This window comes from Megascapheus bottae, chromosome 22, assembly GCF_031878675.1.
Source record: "Megascapheus bottae isolate mThoBot1 chromosome 22, mThoBot2.hap1, whole genome shotgun sequence".
Classification (NCBI taxonomy): Eukaryota; Metazoa; Chordata; class Mammalia; order Rodentia; family Geomyidae; genus Megascapheus; species Megascapheus bottae.
Window position 1 is genome coordinate 17,494,720 of NC_143530.1, and position 25,298 is coordinate 17,520,017.

A 25,298-nucleotide genomic window follows, 5' to 3' on the forward strand; every position below is an offset into this window, starting at 1 on the left:
TTATATTTTGCAGTCATCCTGGCTGTTTTCCCAGGAAAGAGGGATTGGGGAATTGGTAGAACAAAAGGAAGGATGCCCTAAAATTTGGAAAACATCCTTGGCATCTTAACCACTGAAAGCTCTAAGGTCTCTTGTCTAGGAATATATACTACTGTGTATCACAACCAGATTCCAACAAGGCTATTTTCAAACAGGAAGCCCAGCCTTTTGGCTAGACTGCTGTAAAGAGCACTGGGGTTAGAGCTTATGAGTTTGGACAAAACGAGAGAGAGGTTTATTCACCTTGACAAGATGTCTTATTGTGTACTTAATTCAGAATTAATATAATAATTTATAGCAATCTGAAGTTGCAAAAGCATAGGGCAATATTTTATCCCCTCACCCTCCCATCACCTTCCTCCCACCCTCCCTCCCTTTTCTCCCTTTCCCCTTTCCACCTTTCCTCAAGGTGTAAACTCATGGCCTTATGCTTGCTCTACCACTTGAACCACACACCTGACCACCCAATATTTGGACTTTTCTTTGTTTACAATTTTGCATGTGGCCAGGCACACATATACACTAGGGATGATCTTATTAGCTAAAAGGAAACTACAGGTGTAATAACCTGTCAAGCTTAGCAAATTCTGTTTTTGTTGTAAAAATGCTTAACGTGCCTGTGGCATTTCCCTTGTGATTATGATCACTTGTGTGTGGTGCTTTTCTTTAAAAGCCCAGTTCCATCATAGCTATTCTCTATCAGCCCGAAGGCAGGGAACAATCATCACTTGGTCCTCTACCAGCCAGCCCTATGTACCTACCTCTCTATCAGCCAGAAGGTAGGTAGAGAGTAGTCCTTGAGTTCTGTCTCCCAGGCACTATCTCCCGCTGAGAGTCCCTCAGTGGGGGTAGACCTTATCTTTTAGGTGTGTGCTTTAGGAGAGTGAAGGGAACTGGTGACTAATGATTTACAGCTTCACAATATAACATAGTGACCTCAGGGGGAAATGTCACCTGGGTCCGAAGGTGGAGTAGAGACACAGGTTTAACGGCTTTTACAGACCTTCACTTAGAGCCCTTCCTTCCAGCTCCACAATCCTACAACCCTCTGCAAGACCTCAGGTTTCTAACTCCTGGGACTCAGCAGGGTCTAAGACTGGCTTCTTGTGTCACACAGTGGTTGAGTTTCCTCTAGCCTGGCATGGTGACTTGAGTCTGTACTTATTTTTAAGTCTATTGCCTTCACAAATCTTTTGGAGTTGCCTCTACTTTGTTCCTATCTTTACTGTGCTCATATCTTTCTTGTTTCATTTTTGTTATTTTTGTGCTGATACTGGGACTTGAATTCAGGACTGTTTGTTCTCGATGGGCTTCTTCGCTCAAGTCTAGAGCTCTACCACTTGAGCTACACCCTCCTCTTCTGGCTTTTTGCTGGAGATTACAGTCTCACAGACTTTTCTACCCAGGACAGTTTCATATTGGGATTCTGAAGAGATCTGGGCCTCCTGGATAGCTAGGATTTCAGGTGTGAGCCACCAGGGCCCAGCTTATACCCAGCTCAAGTATCTTGTTACAGTAACAGGAAATGGACTGGTACAGGAACAGAGCTGGGAAGCTGGACTAACTTATGGGCAGCAGAACCAGAATCTGGCTCATGTATTTTCATTTCTGCATTTTCACACCGGGCAGGAAAGGTCCATATTTATTTCCTGAATTAATGATTACTGATTTCCTGAATGAATGATTATTGGAACTATGAGGATGACTGAAATGTTCTGAGTCAAGTGTAAGCTTCCACTTCACAGAGCATCCAATCACTTGAAGCAGGAAAAGGGTGTGACTTTTATGAACTGACCTCTACCTCATCAATAAAATACTCCAGATTCCAATACCCTAAAAAATGTACATTTCAGGATTTGTTTGGAGAGTGGAAAAAATATTGTTTTTCCATACCCCACTATTTAAATTTAAAAATGGGACAATAATTCTGTTCCACAGAACCTTCCATGGAATTCTACTATTAAAAGCTTTCTCAGCCACAGTTGAGGGAAAAGCAGTGCTGGAAACCACATTAACTCAAAGCTCTGCAAGTACTCCCACAGCTGACTACAACCTCCAAATGCCTATTTTAAGCTGAATTCCAGCAAATAACAGGTCGGTCATGATCAACACTTGACCACCAAAAGAGACAAGAATACAGGCTTGGATTTCCTTGAGGAAATATAAGGTCCCCAAAGCAAGGCACTACTCTTCTTGTAAATAGTTGCACTTTTATTAACATCAGTGTAATGCACACGGCTAAATCCGCAGGCAGCTTAATCAGCTGGGCATCAGTAGGCAGCTACCTCATTTAGCTTCTCATTCTGTGTTTTGATGCCAACATCCACAGCCACCTGCTATAACAATCCATGCTTGCTATAACTAAGTACCTCACATTCTGACCCACGAGAGATTAAAACTCTGGGCATTCAATAAAAACAAAACTATCAATCACTCTTCAACTAGTGAAAGAAATGTTTTAATTAACTTTGAAATTTCAGATTTAGATTCCAAAGGAAAAGTGGTATCTAAACAAAATGACTAATTTAAATAGAATTAAGCCAACACTATAATTCCCTTGCCATTCAATTTTTAACTCGGAGCAAAGCTAACCCTCCTTCCCCACTGGCTATTTTTCTATTTACTGTATTCTTCTTTTTCAACCTTTTGTTTTTGTTTTTGGGGTTTTTTTTTTTTTTTTTTTTGCCAGTCTTGGGCTTAAGCTCAGGGCCTGAGGACTGTCCTTGGATTTTTCTCAAGGCTAAAACTCTACACTTGAGCCGCAGCACCACTTCTGGGTTTTGTTGTTGTTGTTGTTGTTGTTTTTCTAAGTATGTGGTACCAAGGAATCGAACCCGGCTAGGCAAGCACTCTACCACTAGGCCAAACTCCCGGCCCTCAACCTTTATTTTTAACAGCAGTAATACTTATTCTGCAACCAAGAGAAATTAACCAGTGAAGATTGTTTTTGGTGCCAGTCCTGAGGTTTGAACTCAGGGGCTTGTACTCCTACTTAGCTTTTTTTTTCCCTCTCCAGGCTCGTATTCTAACACTTGAGCCACATCTAGATTTCCAGGTTTTGGTGGTTAATTGAAGAGTCTCAAGTAAGCTGGGCGCAGTGGCTCACTCCTGTAATCCTAGCTAGTCAGGAGGCTGAGATCTGAGGATCTTGGTTCAAAGCCAGCCAGGGCACTAAGGTCCGTGAGACTCTTCAATTAATCACCAGAAAACCAGAATGGCACTGTGGCTCAAGGGATAGGGTGGTAGCCTTGAACTGAAGAGCTCAGGGACAGTGCCCAGGCCCAGAGTTCAAGCCCCAAGACTGCCAAAGAAAAAGCCTTATGGATGTTGTCTGGGCTAGCTTTGAGCCGTGATCATCAAATCTCAGTTTCCTAAGTTATTACTATTACAGGCATGAGTCACCAGTGCCCAGTGATAGCCCTGTATCTTTCTTCAGTGAGATGAAAGATATCCTTTGTCTTCTGCTACTAGAACAGGAAGGAGAGAATTCTTGCAGTAAAATTCAGAAATGCTTAAAACAAACCCTGCCAAACATGTCTAAAACAGCTTCTCACATATCCAATTGAACTAAAAGCAGCAAACAGCAGCAGGAAGCCAAAAGGCCAGACTTCCTAATTTGATTTTAACTCCATCAAAGTAAGTCTATGTATTCAACCCTAAAATACAGAACCCCGTCTTACCCTCACTGTGAGACCCAACTGTCCTTGGCAACTGTTTGGTCAAATACCACTAAGAGACATTTTTTAAGTGTTGGCCATAAAATCATGACATTTAGTAAGCTTTAACTAGCATAGATGATTCAATACCAGCCGTGAAAATTATGAATCCTATAATCTTACATCAAAGGAAGTATTTTCCTACTTGAATATGTTACAGGACTTCTTAGCAATCTAGACTTGAACTTTCCCAGCTGCTGGGAACCAACCCCTTCTCTCCCACTCATGGGCATATTCCATTATTGGGCAGCTCGGATTGCTGGGGAGATTCTTCCGGGTTTTCATCCATTGCTCCAGATCCAGCCCAGAGATAAATTTAAGTCCTGTTCTCTGTGGCAGCCCCCTCCCCTGTGTGGCTACAGATTAGCCTTGCTAGCTATGGAGGAGTCTCAAAATAGCAACTGTACAACAAAAGCAAATGTCTTCAAAGAGGCTGAAGAGGAAGACTGCAAGTTCAAGGCCAGCCTGGGCTAAATAGCAAGACTATTTAATCAAATGCCAGTGGTTCACGCCTGGGAAGCTGAGATTTTTGCCCAGGCAAAAAAAATCCCAAGAAACAAGAGCTTTATTTTGTATGGTTGTTGTTCTTAATGTACTAAGTTATTTCTCTTCTCTTTTGTTGCCCTTTGTTTAATTTCATATTGTTACTGTATTGGACTTTGTTACCTGGTATATTGTATATACGTTTATGATTATTTAAAATAGGAAAGGGAAGGGGGGAAAACAAGATGATTGGGAGGGGGTGGGAGGAGGGAAACAGGGACAAAAACATGAGAAGGGGTATCAATGTGTGAGAAGTAATGCACCTACTACCTGGAGAATGTAACTGTAACCCCTCTATACATTACAAGAAAAAAAATTAATTAATTAAAAAAAGAAACAATGATAATAAATATAACAAAGGAAAAAAAATCCCAAGAGATTTCATCTCAGTGGGGAAATTGGGTGTGGTAGCTTGGGCAAGGTGGCTCAAGCCTGTTATTATCTCAACTAAGATAAGAAACAAAACACAGGAGGATCTTAGTCCATACAACTATTCAAGCATCTAAGAGGCTTTCCAAAATTAATCTGTGTAAAACAATGCCAAGAAGCATGGCTTATCAGAATGCCTAAGTTCAAGTGTGGGTGTGGAGGGTGTTTTTAGTGAATTTTTCCCAAACCTAATTTCCCAATACTTTTTTTTTGTCTGTTTGTGAGTCATGGGGCTTGAACTCCTCCTGGCCTGGGCATTGTTCCTGAGCTCTTCAGCTCAAGGCTATCATCCTACCCTTCAGCCAAGCTCTACTTCCCTTTTTCTAGTGATTAACTGGTGATACAAGTCTCAGGTTTGTTAGTGCCAGGGCTAGCTTTGAACCACGATCCTCAGATCTCAGCCTCCTAAGTAGCTAAGATTACAGGTGTGAGCCACCATGCCCAGCCCCAATACTTTTCAAAGCAAAGTGATCTCAGATTCTGTGAGTGTGGACTTGCTAATACTAGAGCTTGAAGTCAGGGCCTTGAGCTCTCACTTGGCTTTTTCATTAAAGGTTGGTGCTCTACCCACTGAGCCACAGTTTCATTTCTAGCTTTTTTCTGGTTAGTTGCAGATGAGTCTTTTTTTTTTTTTTTTTTTGCCCAGGATAGCTATGAACCACAATCCTTGGATGTCAGCCACCAGGTAGCTAGGAGCACAAACCCAGGAGCCACTGGTGCCCAGTTCAAGATTATCCTCAGCAGTTTTAATATGCAGACTACAGTCTTAACCAATTTGTTCCCAAGCCAAATCTAATAAAGAAAGGTCCTTAAAAGTTGGGCTTCATCCTTGATTAACCAAAGTCAATTCTCAAGTCACAGCATCTTTCTTTTGATATATAGCATCTTTATGCACCTTATACACATGATTTATTAGATAAAACAGCTCAATAATCTTAAAAATAGGATGAACAAATGTGTGTTCTTAACATATTTCCCCACACTTGCTATTTTATAAATTATCAGAGACAACTATGGTGACAGTCTAAAGGGTTATGCACATCTGAATCTGTGTAAGGTTCACTTGTATGGAAGATTAAACACTGAAATAGCTAACTTGTCAGCTTCTCTGTGGTCCCTAGAACACTGACAAGTGCTAGATATTAATTGATGCTTCAAGAAATGTACAACCCGGGTTAAGTCAGAATAGCTAAAAGTTCTGGGGATAGAGAGGTGGAGTCACCTATGTACATTTGGGAAATGCAAAGTCAAAATCCCATGAACAATGGGGATCCACGGGAACGGGTCTTAGGAAATCACAGATCAAGAGCTATGAAAGGCTTTCTTGTTTTTTTCCAATAATTTACATAAACATTAGATAACAGTTTTGCTTGCTAAAAATAATAAGAACACACCTTGTAATGTTATCACACAAAAGAAATGAAGTGTCATCTTTGAAAACATAAGAAAATAATTTTTTTCCTTTGAGTTGACATAAACAATATTCCCAATGGGGGGATGAACTCTCCCTTCAAGCAAGGGAGAACCTTGTCAGTAGCCAAAAGGTGAAAGGACATCCAATTTCTTCTCCCATAGGACTAATGGCATCCAGGAAATAAAGCGCGTGCCCTCTCTCTCTCTCTCTCTCTCTCTCTCTCTCTCTCTCTCTCTCTCTCTCTCTCTCTCTCTCTCTCTCTCTTTCTCTCTCTCTCTCTGAAATGACAGGCAGAAGAGGAAATGGCTCATCTGCACTATGATTCACATTCCCAAGACAGAGACACACACACTGCTCAGTACCACAAGAGGGGGATGTGACAACCTTTCTCCTCAAGCATCCTGTAATCTCCCAGTTGAGGAGCTGGGTGCAACACCAAACAGAGCTCAAATTCACAAATCAGAGAGCACTTAATAGCTTTCCTGACTGCACTTATGCTGACCAAGGCGGGGTCCAGTTCAAGTGCTGTCAATGAGCAGATGCTTGCAGCTGGCCAGTCTCCTTCATCTCCAGTGCTTTTATTGATCCCAAAGAGGCACAGTAAAGATGGGTTACATCAGATAAGGCTGTGAAATCAGTTTGAGCCTGAACTCTGAACACCAGACCCAAGTTATATTCAGAACAAAAAATCTGAATACTATGAAAAGACTATGATTAGGGTTAGAAGCACTTAATACAAAATACAGTAAAGAAAAATATCTTGGGCAAACTCAAGAATGTTTGGGATTCTCGTAATGAACAAGAGAATCGGCTAAGTACCAATGGATCCGACTCAGCTTTCTACTCACAAAGCTAAGATATGGAGGACCACAGTTCAAAGCCAGCCCAGGCTGGGGCAGGGAGTTTGGCCTAGTGTTAAGAGTGCTTACCTAGCATGCATGAAGACCTGGGTTCGATTCCTCGGTACCACATACATAGAAAAAGCTGGAAGTGGTGCTGTGGCTCAAGTGGCTGAGTGCTAGCTATGAGAATAGCCCAAGGACAGTGCTCAGGCCCTGAGTTCAAGCCCCACCATTAGCAAAAAAAAAAAGAAAGAAAGAAAGAGCCAGCCCAGTCAAAAAAAGAGTCCACTAAATTCCATCTCCAAAATAACCAGCAAAAAGCACAGTTGGAGGTAGGATTCAGGTGGAAAAGTACCAGCTAAACAAGCAAATGTGAAGCTCTGAGTTCAAACCTTAGAACTGGCAAGAATAACAGAGAGAGACAGAGGCAGAGACAGAGAATTAATTCTGGTTATGCTTTCAATTGGATCCCAGATCCTTTAAGCTAATCTTGGAAGCAAGCACTGGAATACATTCCTAGAAGCTCTTACCTATGTAGAAAGAACTCAGCCAACCATCTAAGCAATGATGTAAAATAGTCTGCATCTCTACCTATTCCTCTTTGGATTGATAGGATCCTTTCTAAGCATGGTGTAAGATCAGCTACACCAGAAGCAAAGATGAGAGGATTGAGGTTTGAGTCTAGATAGAGGAAAAAGTATGAGACCCTAAATCAAAATAACCAAAACCGAAAAGGACTGAAGTATTGTTCAAGTGGTAGAGGGCCTACCTAGACCTACAGTCTTGAGTGTAAACCTCTGTGTAATACACACACAAACACAAACATACACATACACACACACACACACACACACCAATAACTTGCTTCATTAAAGATAAAAGTACTTGTACATTTTCCCTGCTTTCAATGGGAAAGAGATGGAGGAAGAGATGACAGGAAAAATGAAAACACTACCCCACTGGCTGGAGTCAATGCCAAAAATTCAAACTAGAAATTCTATAGGCTCATTGGTCTATGAGAAGATGATTCCCAATTTCCACACTCTATTTCCAATAGAGTTTTTAATGTACTAACTTTCAGCACTTTCCTCCAGAGATGCCACTAAGATGCCTAAAGAAGAGATAACATAAACAATAGGGACTGGAAGTGAGCAATTACTTGCCTAGTAGACAGAGGCAGGCCCTGATTTTATCCCCCAGAACCTCCCTCCAAAACCCCCAAATAAAATGTAACTGGAATCAAATCAATAAATATCTAGAACAAATATGGTAACCTGGCCTCTTGGTTTCAATGTAAGCAAGTGAAACACAGTAGGAAGACTTCTGAAATATATGCCTTAGACAAGCCTCATGCTAATCATACCCATTTGTTAAAATAAATAGCTGCTGTCTCCCAATGTTATCAGTAGTGTATACTTCCACTAACTGTCAAAATCACAAGTGAAAAGCAGGGTGTGGTGGTTCACACCTGTAATCCAAGCCACCCAGGAGGCTGAGATCTGAGGATCCAGGTTCAAAGCCATCCCAGCACTAAAGTCTATGAGACTCTTATCTCCAATTAACCACTAGAAAACCAGATCTGAGACACAGGTAGACTAGGAATCACTGCATTAAGAAAGTAGCATGCCATGAAACCTATCTGTAGAGAATACCTGTTTTATAATAGGTATCTACATATAAGCTCTTCAAGTCCAGACACTAAGACTTTCTTCTCTCTAATGTAACATTATCAAGAAGAGTAAAGGAAAGAAGGAAGTGATCAAGACAAGAAACCTCTCTATCAGCAGCTGCCTAGCAGGGCCTTGCAAACTATTCATGGGATATATTGAGATCAACTTCAACTTGAGCATCATCCTTTCTGAAGTGGCACCCTGTTGTGAACAGTAGTGAGAATGGGATGACAGACAAGTGGCTCATGAACAGCCTCCTCTTCTCCTCATGGCTTCTGTTTATCCAAAGATTTTTTTTTAACACATTCTGATTATGCTATCGTCAAGATTGTGTCCATTCCTGTGTTTCAAAGACCCAAGAGAGGAAAGATCCTTCTGCAGTACTGATCAACTCAGGTGGGCTGTGCTATGAGGTACAGGCAGCTGGTTAGTCGTCCAAAGATGCTCACCTTGGGGTCAAGGTCAAATACAACCATTCCTAGGTCACTGAAGCTCTAGGCAAAATGTGGAATTTCATGGTCAAAGTTCAAGGACACTGTCAAAAGGAACCCATCAAAAGAAAGTTATGGACAGGGAAGGTTATTCAAAGGACAATGACCAAAGCTCTCTATATAAGTCATGGTTACTTCTCAAGCTTATTTTACAGGTCTCTAACTGGAGTTTCCCTGTGTAACTAACTCACTTTATTTCAAACTAGAGTGTGCATCCAAATTACCTGAAAGGCTTTTTAAACACATTGCTACTTAGGTGTGCTAATGTGCACCTGCATCCCAGCACTCAATCCAATCTAGCTAAGAGTTCTAGGACAGCCTGAGTAAGTTGTCAAAAACCCACCTTTTTAAACAAATGTATTTCTGGGTCCTACTACCAGAATGTAACTTAATAGGTCTGCACAGGAATCCTATGAATTTGCATCTTTTTTATTTTTTCCAGCCTGTCCCAGACTTGACCTCTGGGCCTGAGCACTGACCTTTTTTTTGTACTCAAAGCTAGTGTTCTACTACACCTCCACTTCTGGATTTTTGTGGTTACCTGAAGATCAGAGTTTTATGGACTTTCTTGCTGGGGCTGGCTTTGAAGCTCTCAGCTTCCTTATAGGCATAAGCCATAGGTACCAGGCTTGAATTTGCATTTTTAACAAGTTCTTAAGTGATGTTAACACTGCTTTTCCAAAAAAAAATCACATATTAAGAACCACTGGTCTAACTTCTTAAGCATTTAAGAGATAGAGACATGGTGGGATTCATGGCTCAAGTGGTAGAACGTCTGCCTGAGAAGCACAAAGCCATGAGTTCAAATCATAATACCTCCAAAAAGAAAAAGAAAAAAAGATTACAGCACCACAAAACCAGCCCCGGGTGACGAATACCTCTAATCCAAGCTACTCAGGAGGCTCATGTGTCAAAGCCAACCTGGAATGAATAATCCACAAGACTCCACCTTCAAAATATGCAAGGCTGGAGGCATGGCTCCAGTATCAAAGTACCAGCCAAACAAGGAAGTGGAGAAAGTATGAGGGCCTGAGTTCTAACTCCAGTACCAAAAACAAAAACCAAACACAAAACAAAACAACTCCTAAATGGATGGAGAGCTGCCAACAAATAGGGGTAATTATTAGTATTACTAATAATCTTACTAGGTAACTTGAAAGGGAAAGAGATTCATGCATATTTCTGACTGCAATCATTTATAGTAAAACCAAGATACAACGTTACAGAAAGTTCGCAGAAACGTCTTCTTTTTAAGGAAGACTGCTCAAAGGTAACACATCTTCCTACAAAGCAGCAGAAAGGAAAACATGCTAAACACTTTACCACAGACAGCCTGGAGGAAAACAGCTCTGCACAGAAAATAAATCACAACAAACATCATGCAAAGCCAGAAAGAGATGCAGAGTAGAAGTTCATTCTGGAAATATTTACATAACATATACCTAAATAATTTGTGGTGAGGAATGGGTAAACAGATCCTCTTTCTGAGAGCATTTAGTCTACACCAATAGGCAAGATTTACAGTAATTACAGCCAATATACTCATAGCTATGCATATTTAGATCTCATTTAATTTTCAAATCAAACCTACAAAGTAGGTTCTGTTATTACCTCCATTTTACAGGTAAAGAAAGTCAGGCCAGAGAGGTTACAGCAACTTACCTATCTATGGCCAAGAGATAGCAAATGGCAGTTTCCAGATTCAAATCCACGCAGACTACTCAAGAACAGAAAAGGGCACTTAAAGGAATGCAAAGGCTAAAACACCCATGATCACACTGAAAAAAAAAAAAAACCCACTGTTCCTCTATTCAAAGAAAAGACACACGGAATCTCTCTCTCTCTGGAATTCCAAGATTGAATAAGGAAACCTGTTTAAAAAAAAAAAAAAAACAGCAAGGCAGGCAAGAAGCCCTTTTGTCTATTACATGGCATGGCTATTCAGCTCTGCAGATGACCGGCTTACATGTGTCAGACGTAACAACAGATGCCACTTTCATTACATCTCTGCAGTAAAACCACACAAATGACTTAATACTAACGAATCCTTAAGTGACAAGGTGTTAACAGCCTCTCCTTTGCTTCAGATGCTTTGCTAACAAGCAAAGCTAGACAGCAAAAACTGGACCATCTCCTGGCTTCCTGCCTTGTCACAAAAGAGTGAAAGGCCGGAGTGCAAGTGCCAGCCCTGTATCCAGACCCCAGGACTCTCAAAAACAGAGAGCAAGATGAAGCTCTGTATGGTGGTGCACATCTCTAATCCCAACACTGGAGGGACAAAGGCAGAAGGATTAAGAGTTCGAGCCAGGCTGACTATCTTAGCAAGCACTTGTCTCAAAAGAGTATTTTGTTAAGGCTGGAGATTTAGCACAGCAGTATGCTGTTTGCCTGAGTTCTCAGTACTGTGACAAGGAAGGAAAGAAGAAAGAGACAGAGAGAGGAGGGAAGACAAGAGCAAAAGAGGGAAGGAGGGAGAGAAGGGAAAGGAAAAGGGAGGGGGAAGGGGAGGGGGAAAGGGGAAGGGGAGAAGGAAGGAGAAGGAGAAGGGGAGAGAAGGGAAGGGAAGGGGAACAAAGGGGTGGAGGAAGGAAAATAGAGAAAGGGAGAGAGGCAAGAAGGCAAGGAGGCAGGCTAGGGGCACAGTTCAGTGGTACACCTAGAATGTAAAAAGCTCTAGGTAGATGTCTAGTATGGCCACTGAGGGGAAGGGTAGGAGAGAATGGAGGAAAGGAGAAAAGAATGGATGATAGAGACAAAGAAATAATGGATGAAGAAGACCCAATGAGCACAGACCACTTTGGAGAAAATAAAATGGTAAGAGTCAAGGGTAACCTAAACTGCAACATGTTTTCTATTGCCCTAGGGGAGAGGTGGGGAAAGGAGGGGAGAGAGCCTGAGGGAGTAAGAGAAACTAGCTAGTAGCTAATTCACTATGAACATGGAGGAGGTAAAAGTTCTCTGATAAGGAGCAGGGCCCAAAGAGTCTTAAATGGCCACATCAGAACAAACCCACCACACAGGAGACTGCAATAACCCTACAGCTAGTGTTATCACCAGAACAAACAGTGCTTCAGTGCCTGTGACTCAATGCACAAAGCTGGACACAATGTTTCCCTAAACCACAACACAGAGGCTATCCTGCTTGCAGGCACAGAGAAGAAACCTCACAGGGATTTTGAAAGGGGAAGGAGCTGGATGCTAGAAATGCCAAACTAAGAGACAAAACACATAGCCCAGCTGCTTCTCTCCCTGTCCTGATGATAGGAGGTGATAAGAGCTGTATTTGGTGACTACTGACAATTGATTTAGAACAGATGGAGTCAGGAAAACAAAAAGGGTCCAGTGATATTAACATTTCTCCCAAGCAACTTGACCTTCTAACTAGCCTTTCACCAGCACAGATTCAATGAGAGAGAGAGAGAGAGACAGAGAGAGAGAGAGAGAGACAGAGAGACACAGAGACAGAGAGACAGAGAGACAGAGAGACAGAGAGACAGAGAGACAGAGTGGGTTGCTTCAGCCCATAGGAATCAAGGAGTGGAAAGAATATCAAAAGAACCTTGAAAGGATCCTGAAACATCATGTGCTTCCAACCACATCTGGCTCTTATTTCTCCCTCATCTTCTCCACAGTAACTAAGACTGTTTCTGACACTGGAAAGGGTCCTGTGTGTTTTGTGTTCTGAGGTAGCAAATAAGGGGCCCCTGCGCAGTGGCAGTCTTAGAAGAAAGGACAATTTTCAACTCTCCGAAACAACTCTCCTGAACCCAGGAGAGTCTCAGAAAGGAAGAAGGCTCTCCAAGAGGAGCTGCTAGCAGCAGATGCAGGGCCACAAGTACTTCTCACCTAGGACTCCCTTACCACTACCACCACAGACCCCCACCCTCACCCCCAGCCCAAAGGCATGGCATCAGGGAAAAGGTCAGGGAAGTGAGGAAGGTCACTGATGAGAAGAGAAGGAAGGAAAGTCCTGTTTCTGGTAGGCTAAGGAAATTGACCACTGCATTTAGATTTGTTTCTATTTACATTTATAGCTACACATGCTAAGTTCAAATCAACCGCCTTTGGAACTGTCTGGGAAGAAAAGCAAGGCTAAGATATCCCAATGCTAAGATGCATTAGCTATGGTTTTCATTAAGTTCATTCTGTAAGCTGAGCACCAGTAGCTCATGCCTATGGTCCCAGCTACTCAGGTCAATAAGACCTGAAGTAACCAAAAAAGCCAGAAGTGGAGCTGTGGCCCAAGTGGTACAGTGCCAAGCTTGAGCAAAATAAGCTAAAGGACACCACCCAGACTCTGGGTTCAAGCCTCAGTACCAGCGCACGCATGTACATGCACACACAGGCGCACGCAATTTCTATATCAAACAGAAGTGAAATCCATGTGTCATCCATTTGTACATCTACTATCAGAGTTCAAAGACTTAAGGAAAGAAAGTTCCACTGCAAAGACAAAAACCTATGTCATTAATCAGGAAGCTGAGGGCTATAAATTACAGTTCTAAGCCAGCCCAGGCAGGAAAGGTCATGAGATTCTTATCTCCAGGCCCTAAGTTCAAACCCCACAGATAACAACAATTATGTCACATAAATTCTCACACCTCGCCAAAAGAAAAAACTGGGGGTTGATTCTACCATGAGTGGCACCACGGCTCTGTGATTCCAGAGCCATATTGGCTGTCATCAGTAACGCCACCCAGGACTTCACCATCTCTGCAAACATACCATAGTAACAACGTGCCCATATAGGCAGACCAGAAAGGGTCAGAAATGCCCTGAAAGAGCAGTGAATCATGCCTGTAATCCTAGCTACACAGGAGGCTGAGATCCAAGGGTCTCTGTTCAAAGCAGAACAGCCATCCAGATAATACAAAGCTGTGAGACTCATCACCAATTAATCACTACAAAATGGGAAGTAGGGCTATGGCAAAAGGGTAGGGTGATAGCCTTGAGCTGAAGAGTTCGGGGACAGCACCCAAGCCACACGCAGGGCAGTAGCCTTGAGCTGTAGAGCTTAGTGACAGTGCCCAGGCCCAAAGTTCAAGTTCCATGACGCGCCCCCTCCCCCAAAAAAAAATGGCATGAAAGAAACTTGCCTCAGGAGCTAGGGTCCAGGGAACACTGCCCTAAGAAATACTAGGACAGGGGCTGGGAGTTTGGCCTAGTGGTAGAGTGCTTGCCTAGCATGCATGAAGACCCGGGTTCGCTTCCTCGGTACCACATACATAGAAAAAAGCCAGAAGTGGTGCTGAGGCTCAAGTAGTAGAGCTCTAGCCTTGAGAAAGTCCAAGGACAGTGCTCAGGCCCTGAGCTCAAGCCCAGGACTGGCAAAAAAAAAAAAAAACTTTTATATCTAAGATTAGAGGATACCTCATTTTTGCTTTCCTATTTCATTTGTTTCACTACTGAAAATGTCACAGATAGGAGCCTAGTAATGGAGTGCTCGCCTAGTATGCACAAAGCCCTGGGTCAATTCATTGGTACCACATGTGTAGAAAAAGCCAAAGCGGTGCTGTGGTCCAAGTGGCAGTGCACTAGCCTTGAGCAAAAAGTGTCCAAGAACGGTGCCCAGGCCCTGAATTCAAGCACCAGAACTGACTGGCAAAAAGAGAAAAGAAAATGTCACAGATACTTTCAAAATTCAAAAACCACCAATACCCAATCACTATACATACCTAGTATTTGTCCAGTACAGAGAATCCCTATATCATACTCCATATACTGTCTGCAGGAATGCAAATTCTGGGCTGTCCAATTAAATTCCCCAACTTCAGGAGACATTATTAACTGGAGATGCAGCTCAAGGAGTTTGCCTAGCAAACACAAAGCACTGAGTTCAAACCTTAGCACCAAAAAGAACAATAACTTTTTAAAGTGAAGAAGCAGCATTTGTTTAAGACAATTCAAGACTATTTTCCAAGCACGTAGCACCCTAAACACCTACCGTGTCAAAGTCTCACTGATAAAATAAGTGTTAAGATACCAAAGCAAAGTGATGAGAATAGGGACAAACTTGAAACCGATATTGTCTAGGGAATGAAATGAGACATCAGGAAATGAGGTTGCTTTAGCCTGAGGATTACAAGACCTAGCAAAAAACAAAACACTGGAACACATTCATGGATAAAAGACAGCAAAACTGCCATGTTCCTGAAGAGCATGTCAAAAAAAATAGGAAAAAAATATTGAGAAGCTGAGCCCAATTCAAATAAAGAAAGGATTTCCTGAGACTCATCACAAGTGGAAGCTTCTCCTAGGCTAGGAGGCATAGTGGAATGGCCACCAGGCGTTCTTTTGGCAGCAATCAAAGAGGGAGGACACAGTCTGAATAAACCACCACCAACCCTTCCCCCTATACAAGTCCATGTGTCTACAGAAGATCCTATCTGGAGGAAATGTCTACTAATTCCATAAATGCAGAATCTGTAATTACTGCTTGGGGACATTTGTACATACTGGCTTCCAACTTCAAAGAGGACTTCCGCACCAACTCCTACCTGAAAACAAAACCAAGATATCTGCTGACCAAGGTTCAGTAAGACATGGTGTGGGGGAAAGGAGAAGTGGGGAGGGGTGTGCCACTTAATTGTCTAGCATGCAAGAGGCACTAAGTTCTATGTCCAGCACCATAACACAAGAAGCAACAGAAAAGCCAAGTGAGGTGGCTCACACCTGTAATCCTAGCTATTCAGGAGGCTGAGATCTGATTATCCTGGTTCAAACCCAGCCAGGGCACTAAAATCCATGAGACTCTTTGTTTGTTTTTGTTTTTTGTTTTTGTTTTTGTTTTTTTTGCCAGTCCTGGGCTTGAGCTCAGGGCCTGAGCACTGTCCTTGGATTTTTCTCAAGGCTAGAGCTCTACCACTTGAGCCTCAGCACCACTTCTGGCTTTTTTCTATGTATGTGGTACCGAGGAATCGAACCCAGGTCTTCGTGCATGCTAGGCAAGCACTTTAACCACTAGGCCAAACTCCGGCCCCTCCATGAGACTCTTATCTACAATTAACCACCAGAAATCCAGAAGTGGCACTGTGACTCAAGGGGTAGGGCAGTAGCCTTGAGCTGAAGAGCGCAAGGACAATGCCAGGCCCAAAGTTCAAGTCCCATGACTGACAAAAAAAAAAATCCTTCACTCAACTGAAGTGGGGAGGCCTCCATAACTGTTTGATACTAATTCTCATCCTTCCCCACAATGCATGTTCCAAGCGTCTTTTTCTCCCTTTTCAGGTCTTAGTAAGTTTTAGAAAGTGAGTCCGAGAGAGAAACAAAAACGAAGCTCAGAAAAAAAGACAGGCCAAGCAGTAAAGTTTTTGAGACAGTCTCACTATCTAGCTCAGACTACCTTTAAACTCACTTTGTAATCCAGACTAGTTTCAAGCTTTGGTTTGTCCAGCAACTGTTTCCCAAAGAGCTGCAATTACAGGTCTATACCATGACACCTTGCCTAAATTGGTGTACTCTGTTACTACACCCTCAAGCACCTTAGAAAAAGGGACATAACTGTAGAGGGAAAAAAAAAAAACCTTTTAAGCTCAAATATTTAACCACAGTGCATAACTGGGCAACATGAGAGAGCTTACTTCAATATGAAAAAAAAATAGAAAAGGAGGGAGGAGGAGTGAGAGAGACAGAACAGGTTGCAGTTTTCAATCTACTTTGACAATAAATTCACAGTGTTGCCAATTCAATGACACCCAGAAGTACTACAGTAAAGTTTTATTAATGTCTGTTTTATTTCCTCTGTAACTATTTTACAACCATGAAAAAAAAAAAGAAAGAGTTCTCCCTATTTCATATTTTGGTTAGCTATCCTGTCGCCTCAATTAATACAATGCCCCTTTCATGCTCCCACCCTCCTATCTCTTTCTGTTCCCCCCCCCCCCCCCAGTGCTCCTTTCCCAGGGAGGCTAAATCCCAGAGGCTGGAAAAAGAGTATCTTTTTAAGAACAATGTAAAGTTACACCCAGGCTGGTATATGTACAAGGGCTTCCTTGCCCAAGGTCATTTGACTCGCCTCATCTAACTACTGAAGAAAGTGGGGCAGTTGCAGGTGAGAAGAATGTAGCTGCAGCTCAGGTAACAAGTTCAAGCGAGCCAGAACAGTCTCCTGGAAATGTATGCCAGGAGACAGAACCAGTACTACCCCCAAAGATCAAGGGGAACAAGTGGGAGATGACCCTAGGTATGAGTTCAAGTACATTCTGAAGCATTCAAATACAGATTCTTTTCTTGTGACTTTCCCAAGCTTTTGCCAGGATTCTTGGCAACAGTGCATGGTACGATACTCACTCCTGAAGATGGTTTCCACATAGTTGCTGTTTTCTAAAGCTCAATTTTCTACAGCCATGTAACTTCACCCAGGTGCTTTGAAAATCACCTATGCTCTGAATTGTAAGTGATCCTTAAAAGTTGAGACTCCTAATGGTACCACAAAGGAAACTGTTCAAATTACCTGACAAGTGGTACAAGAGCCTTGCACAGAAGGACAGAGGCCTTAATGGGGATTTTCTAACAGGCTGCTCTAGAAGCCATAGTAGTTTACAAACCTTTCTTGTGACTTAAGAACTAGAGCTTGAAGTCAGGGCCTGGGTGCTGACCCTTAGTTTTCTCCACTCAAGGCTAGTACTTTACCATTTAAGGCACACTTCCACTTCTGGCACTTTGGTTAACTGGAAACAAGAGTCTCCAAGACTTTTCTGTCCTGACTGGTTTTGAAACTTGACCATCAGATCTCAACCTCCTAAATATCTAGGGTTACGGGCAAAGGTCACCGGAGCCTGGCTTCTTTTATCTATTTTAACTACTACAACAAAATGCCTACACACCCTTGAATGTGTTACACTATATTTAACCTGTCAGAGATCAGACACCGGGTTAAGTTATGTTGTTGGCATCAACCATTTGGGAGCAGAGATTTCAGGAAGATTTTCCTGCCACCATACTTGGAAAGTCCTGTGATTGAAAACCTAGCTATTTCCAGGACTGTGAAATTCACACTGCCCCCATGGGGCCTCCATAGCATGAAACAAAACAGAAACTGACTCCCATCCCATGCATTTATAACTTGTGCACAGCAACAGCCTCACTGTACGACCAGGTTCACTACTTGGGTTTAAGATATACCCTTAAATAATCCCCATTTCATAGGCCATTGGGAGGAAAAAAGTATTTTCAATTTCCAAAAATTACTACTAGAAACAAGATCCTGTCTCAAAAAGAGAAGGGCGAGAGGAAGAAAGAAGAGAAAAACTTCAATCCTACTATTAGGCTTTTTTTTTTTTTTTTTTTGTCAATCATAGAGAGCTTAAACTCTAAGCCTGAGCACTGTTCTGGAGCTCTTCAGCTGAAGGCTATCGTTGTACCACTTGAGACACAGCACCACTTTCAGTTTCTGGAGATGAATGCCTCACGGACTTTAGTGCCCTGGCTGGCTTTGAACCATGATCCTCAGATCTCAGCCTCCTGAGTAGCTAGGATTACAGGCATGAGTGACCAGCACCTAGCAAAGCTTTTTGATGGTCTAAAAACCACTAGCTAAAACAATGATCCCACTGCACAAAACATTTCCCAACATGGAAAATAAAGCTGTTGCAGTGTTAGGCATTAAGCTGGGGAATTAGAAAATATAAATGCCTTAGCCAGGCAAAATGTACAACAAGGCCTAAGCTTGATGTGGTGGCACACAACTATAATCCCTGCACTCAGGGGACTAGGCAGGTGCATCTCAAGCTCAAGGCCAATCTGGGCTATGTAGTAAACTACACACCAGTATGTAAACTACATAGTGAAGTCTTGTCCCAAAAAAATTAAGTAAAAAGAGAGGCTGAGAGCTTTGCCTAGCATGCATGAAGACCAGGTTTTGATTCCTTGGCACGACATATATAGAAAAAGCTGAAAGTGGTGCTATGGTTCAAGTGGTAGAGCTCAAGCCTTGAGAAAGCCCAAGGACAATGTTCACACCCTGAGTTCAAGCCCCAATACTGGCCAAAAAAAAAGAAAGAAAAAAAGAAAAACTAAATTAAGTAAAAAGAAGCATGGCAAGTTTATAGAAACCATTCCCAGGCAGGAATATATCTGAAATCTATAAGAAGTGATGCCTAATTGAACCAAATGCTTAAAAAAATTTTATCTCAACTATTTCTCCTTATTTAGAAAAATTATATTAAAAGGTAATAGAATGTTTATTTTGAATTTATGAGAAGTAGCACTGACACCAAAATATTTTAGAACATGTCATCTAAAATCACATCCCTTTTTTTTCAACATGTTTAAAGTTAGCTTACAGTCAATTCAATCAAATCTAATTAAGATGTGCAAAAGGCATAACAATATCCAAATAAAATATTGTTAAAGACATTCCAAGTAAGTTTTTGCTTTTGTTAGTCATGAGGTTTGATCTCAGGGCCTGGGTGCTGTCCCTGAGCTCTTTTGCCCAAGGCTAGCATGCTACCATTTTGAGCCCACAGCTCCACTTCCCCATGTTATCATTTGAAAATAAAACAAATGGACAATGAATACCTTAAAATGTATTTGTCTCATTTATTTATTATTTGTTTCTTCATCCATTCATTCATTTCTTGTGCAATATCAGAGTTTGAACTCATGGCTACTGGTACTTGCTAGGCAGTTGCTTTTTCATCTGAGCCATGGTCCCAGCCCTACATGGGGAGGGGGAGTGTTACATTGTTTTTTGTTGTTGTTGTTTGGGATCTTTAAGGATACATTTGTGTAGGTACTGGGATTTCAACTTAAGGCCTTATGCTTTCATTCAGGTTACTTGCTCAAGGCTGGCCCGCTCTAATACTTGAGCCATGGCCCCACTTCTGGCTTTTTGCTAGTTAATTGGAGATAGAGTCTCATAGATTCCTCTGCCCAGGCTGACTTAGAACCACAATTTTCAGATCCCAGCCTTGTCAGGTGTGAACCATTGGCCTGGCTACAATGAACAGTTTCAAAGAGGAGAGTTCCACTTGCAGGCTACTTACTTGTGATGCATTTTATGAGGAGTACAGAAGAACAAGGACTTACCCCAAAAAAAGTTACAGACTAAATTGCAAGCAAACACACACACACACACACACACACACACACACACACAGAAGTGGGTCTCCCACACACTTCTGAGCCACCATCCTGCAGAGAAAGGATACCACCACATTTCTCCCTGTAGCAAGCAAGAAAATAGCAGCTATGTGGATGGAGAGGGGCCCTTGCTCCTTCCTTTCTTCCAACCATCAGTCCAAAAAAATGTCCAGACCATACCACATGCTGCCGAGGCTATAGAGAGGTTGGATGGTTAAGGCACTGTTTGGTAGGGCTACATAATGAATACTACTGCCACTCTGGGAAAGCTTGCCAGTCTGACTACATACCATTGCCAGTTTGAAAAAAAAATGCAATTCCCATGCAAACCAGCAACTGAAATCCTTTGCACAGTATCACAGAGAAATAGAGACGTATGTTCACTCCAAATTCTGTATGTGAATGTTTATATCAGTTGTATTCCTAATAGCCAAAGGCTGGAAACAACCCAGCTGTCTATCCGTGATGAATGAATAAACAAATGGTGGTACATCCATGTGGAAGAATTCTCAGGACAAAAAGAAGGGAGATGGTCACACTTGGTTCTTTAAAACCTCTAATGCACAGAGGCATGTTAATGTTTTGGAAAAGGCATGCAGAAAAGAAACTGATTCATCAATAACAATCTGAAGGCCAAATTTATTTCCACATAGAACACTCTTCTTCCATGAGACCCTAGCACTTCTTTTTTCTTTTTTTGATGTAAGAGTTTATTTTTTTTCAATTTTTTATTGTAATTAATAGAGGGGTTACAGTTATATTCACCAGATAGAAGGAGCATAAATTCACACACACACTGGTACCTCTTCTCAAGTTTTTGTTCCCGTTTCCCTCCCCTTACCTCCTCCCATCAGCTTTTCCCCCCTTTCCCTTTCCTATTTCGGATAAACAAATAATCGTATACACTATATACCAGATAACAAGGTAAGATACTGTAATAATATGAGAATAACCAAGGGACAACAAAAGAGATGAGAAATAACATAGTACATTAAGAACAACAATCACATATTTTATGGCTCGTTTCCATATCCTGGAGGTCCTTTCATTTAGCCTCATCCTATATGGCCTTATGTATCTAGGTTTTGAGCTACTGTAATCCTCTGCTAGGAGAATCCAAGGTTTGTACTAATTATTACAAATGAGAGAAACCATTCAGCCTATGTTCCTTAGGAATTTAAGACCTTGTTTGTTGGCTTATATCCTGGTCCTATGGTTTCACAAAGAATGAACAAACCCTCTGGACCCTAGGACATGTGGCAGATTCTTGAGATCCAGAAGCAATGACATTTTCTATGAGCAAACAGAATACAGGATCCCTTAGTTCCTGATGAGTAGTCACTTACTAGATGTTACCATGTGCTAGGTAATGGGGAACCCATATTTAAATAGGTCCCACTTATTATCCCTGAAATCAAGTTGTACACAAATATTCACTGTTACTATGTCCGTTTCATTAGAAAATGGAAGTAACATTTGTTGCAAGGTAAAAATCCCCCATGTTTTCCCATTTCAATATATCTGCCATCTTGACCTGTGCCCATAGATAGGAGATTTAAAAACTATCTATCAATTCTTCCAGACCTTAAAAATAAATGACAATCATACATATCCTGGAATTAGAAATTCTAAAAAAATTCTAAAAACATGTGTTACTAGGCAGATACTTCAGATTCTGTAGCAAATTCAATGGAAACCAATGAAATACTAGAAATATTCTTTCAATAGAATATGCTTGTGATTTATTTTAAACACTCCAAAAAAAATAGGAGTGTTAGGTGAAGAAATATTGATTGGCAAAACAGTAAGAAACGTTGGAGCTAAATGATAAATTTGCAGGATTCAGTATTATTCTCTAATGGTGAGTGCATTTTGAAGTTTCTATGATGCAGACTTAAACAGTGTTCTCTCAATCATGCATGGTAACTGGTAGAAACCCAGCTGCTTGGGAGGCATTAGTATGGGAATTATATAGGTAAAACAACCATGGTCTGTGACAGCCTGAGAAAAAAATAAGTGAGAGCCTATCTGTAAAGTAACTAAAACCAAATGTGTTGGAGGAATGGCTCAATAGTAGAGCATTTGGCCCTGGGTTCAAACCCAGACACCCAGGCACGAGCACGCGCACACACGCACGCACGCGCGCACGCGCGCGCACACACACACACACACACACACACACACACACCTCTCCACTCACATTCAATTTTGATTTGCCATAACCTCAACCTAGAAACACCACAAAAGGCTTTCACACTATACTAGTAAGCCATTATAGACTCCCTAAAAATTTGTTCACGTGGGTCCAATTCTTCAGCCCCTAACAATTCATTTCACGAACTGAATGCCCAAGTCCAATGGCCACACCAGCAAATACTACCACCAAACATTTATCCAGGAACAGCAGAGCCTGGTAGAACCTGACAAACACCTTATTCACATCCTCTACTCATTACCCTTCAAGAAAGTTTAAACAATTAAGCCAGAATCACTTGAAACATTTTAAACTCCTCCCTAAACTGTAGTAAGTAAGTCATATGATCAGCTACCACATCAAAGATGATGTCATAGATAAATGCCACAAGATGGGGGCATGGCTCAAGTGTAAGAAAGCCTGTCTAGTCAGTGCAAAACCCAGTGTAATCCCCCAAAAAAGCACTGTTGCAACTTGAAGAAAAACAACTTAAAAATTCCATCTCTAAGTGATCTTTTAATCCCAACTTTAAATAATCATACTTTTTAACTTTTTCAACAAAGATTCCCATTAATTTAACAATAAAAAAGAGTGCCAGACTTTTTAATGAAATACAAAATACCAGATCTAATGCTGTGCTAAAATTACACAATCAAAACAGTGGAGGAAAAAGACATTTTCACTTCCAAATATTTCAATTAAAAAATAAAATGGCAGTACTTACCAGCACTTTATTTTCAACTTTGTCTCCCTTCAGTTCCAACTTTACTTTCTTCTTCACTGCAATTTTTATCTTTCTGCCAATCACATCTTTGATGCTTTCTGAAAGAAGGAAATAATTTCATTATATTCCTTTATTAGTAAGAGAAAAAAGCATTGGAGAAGCTGTTTTTGTCATCTGTCTTTTTTTCTTTTCTTTTTTTTTTTGTTGTTGTTGTTGTTGTTGTTGGTCATGGGACTTGAGCATAGTCCCTGAGCTCTTCAGCTCAAGGCTAGCACTCCACCACTTGAGCCACAGAATCACTTCTGGTTTTCTGGTGGTTAATTAGAGTTAAGTCTCATGGACTTTAGTACTAGAACCATGGCTCTGAACTGTGATCCTCAGATCTCAACCTCCAGAATAGCTAGGATTACAGGCTTGCGCCACTAGTGCCTGGCCTCTTTCTTTTTTCTTTTGTCAGTTTGTTGGGCATGCTAGGCAGAGTTCTACCATTGAGCTATATCCCCAGACCATTTCCAGCAAGAAATGCATCACTTTATACACTGGTGGCTCACACCTGTAATCCTACCTATTTAAGAGGCTGAGATCTGAGGATCACAGTTCAAAGCCAGCCTGGGCGGGAAAGTCCAAGAGATTTCTTATCTCTAGTTAAACAACAAAAAGTCAGAAGTAGAGCCTTGGCTCAAGTGTAGAACACCAGCCTTGATGGGGGGTGTGGGGCGGGGAGGGAAATGGGTACCAAGACATGTGAAAGGGTATTAATGTATGTGAATTAATGCACCTTCTATCTGGCAAATATCATGTAACCCTTTTACTAATTACAATTTTAAAAAAAGTGGAAATGGGAAAAAAAAAAAAGAACACCAGCCTTGAGCAAAAAAAAAAGCTAAGGGACAGTACCCAGGTCCTGAGTTCAAGCCCCAGTACCGACCCGGCTTTCCCCTCACACATACACAGAAGTAGTTTATCAACAACTACTTTGGGCCTTGTCCTGTGGAAAAAATACAACAGCTCATGAAGAGCATTGCGTAATTCTGCTGGGAAAACAGGCTACACACACACACACACACACACACACACACACACACATTGAGCTATGCAGGGCAGTATGGTGGAGCACGATGTTGGATAATGAAGCACTATCTACATGCAAAACATAAACACAAAGGGAATTCCAAAGGTCTTTCAGTATTAAGTTGGATATGTCTGACTCCAACCAACCAGCCTCTGAGTTGACCACAGTGACATATAAATAAATATCACTTTCTACAAGTGGCTTGCCAGAAAGGTTAAGAAACCTGGCAAGAACCAGAACTGGACCAAATGATTTATCCAAAGAAGGGCACACCATCTGTTCTAAAATCACCAGAGCACAATATCCAAAAGGTGGTTTAAAAAAAAAAAAAAAAAAAAAAAACAGCAAGGAAAAAGGAAGGAGGAGAGGAAAGACTTCAAAATTCAGAGGAAGAGAGTACAAAAGTCTTCCTGACACTCCCATGAGTATCTAAACCTGAACTAGCCCCACATCAGATTCATCCTCTCCTCTGCTGCCTACTATATTGCTCAGCTCCAGATTATCCTCTCAAGACACCATGTTTTTTAACCTATCTGTAAAACAGCTCCCCCTTCTCTGGGCATAACTGCATTCAAGGCCTTAGATTCCATCACAGAAAGTAAACCATGGCATCTAAGGCTCTGCCTTCATAACCTGAGGGGCCCTTCTAAATCCAAAAGTCCCATCCTATCACTCCTGGTCTGAGTGTCATTTTTTTTGGCTCAGCCCAAATCTCATAGTATGTCACTGTGGTCTTTCACAATTTTCTACTTATCTCCTCAGTACATTCAACCAATCCAATCATCCGAGGCATTTCCACCTTTTATACCTCTAGATTATGTGCATATTCTTCTTGCTGGGATGTCCCTCTCCTATTCTCCTGCTGGTTATACTCTACCCATCTTTCCAAACATAGCTTCCTCCTCTAGGTTTTCATAGGTAATCATTTTGGCTTATCCACACATTTTATTTATTTATTTTTTTTTGCCAGTCCTGGGCTTGAGCTCAGGGCCTGAGCACTGTCCTTGGACTTTCTCAAGGCTAGTGCTCTACCACTTGAGCTTCAGCACCACTTCTGGCTTTTTTCTATGTATGTGGTACCA

General features: G+C 41.6%; 1 protein-coding gene across 6 annotated transcripts in view; it reads right to left on the reverse strand.

Moving 5' to 3' along the window:
* The window catches only part of Carmil1 (capping protein regulator and myosin 1 linker 1), a 270,455-nt gene that overhangs the window by 241,720 nt on the left and 3,437 nt on the right, over window positions 1-25,298 (reverse strand). For all 6 annotated transcript variants that reach the window (XM_090356285.1, XM_090356284.1, XM_090356283.1 and 3 more), the window contains exon 2: window positions 23,145-23,242. In XM_090356285.1, the coding sequence (XP_090212411.1) occupies window positions 23,145-23,242 (98 nt within the window). The remainder of the gene's footprint in view (window positions 1-23,144; window positions 23,243-25,298) is intronic.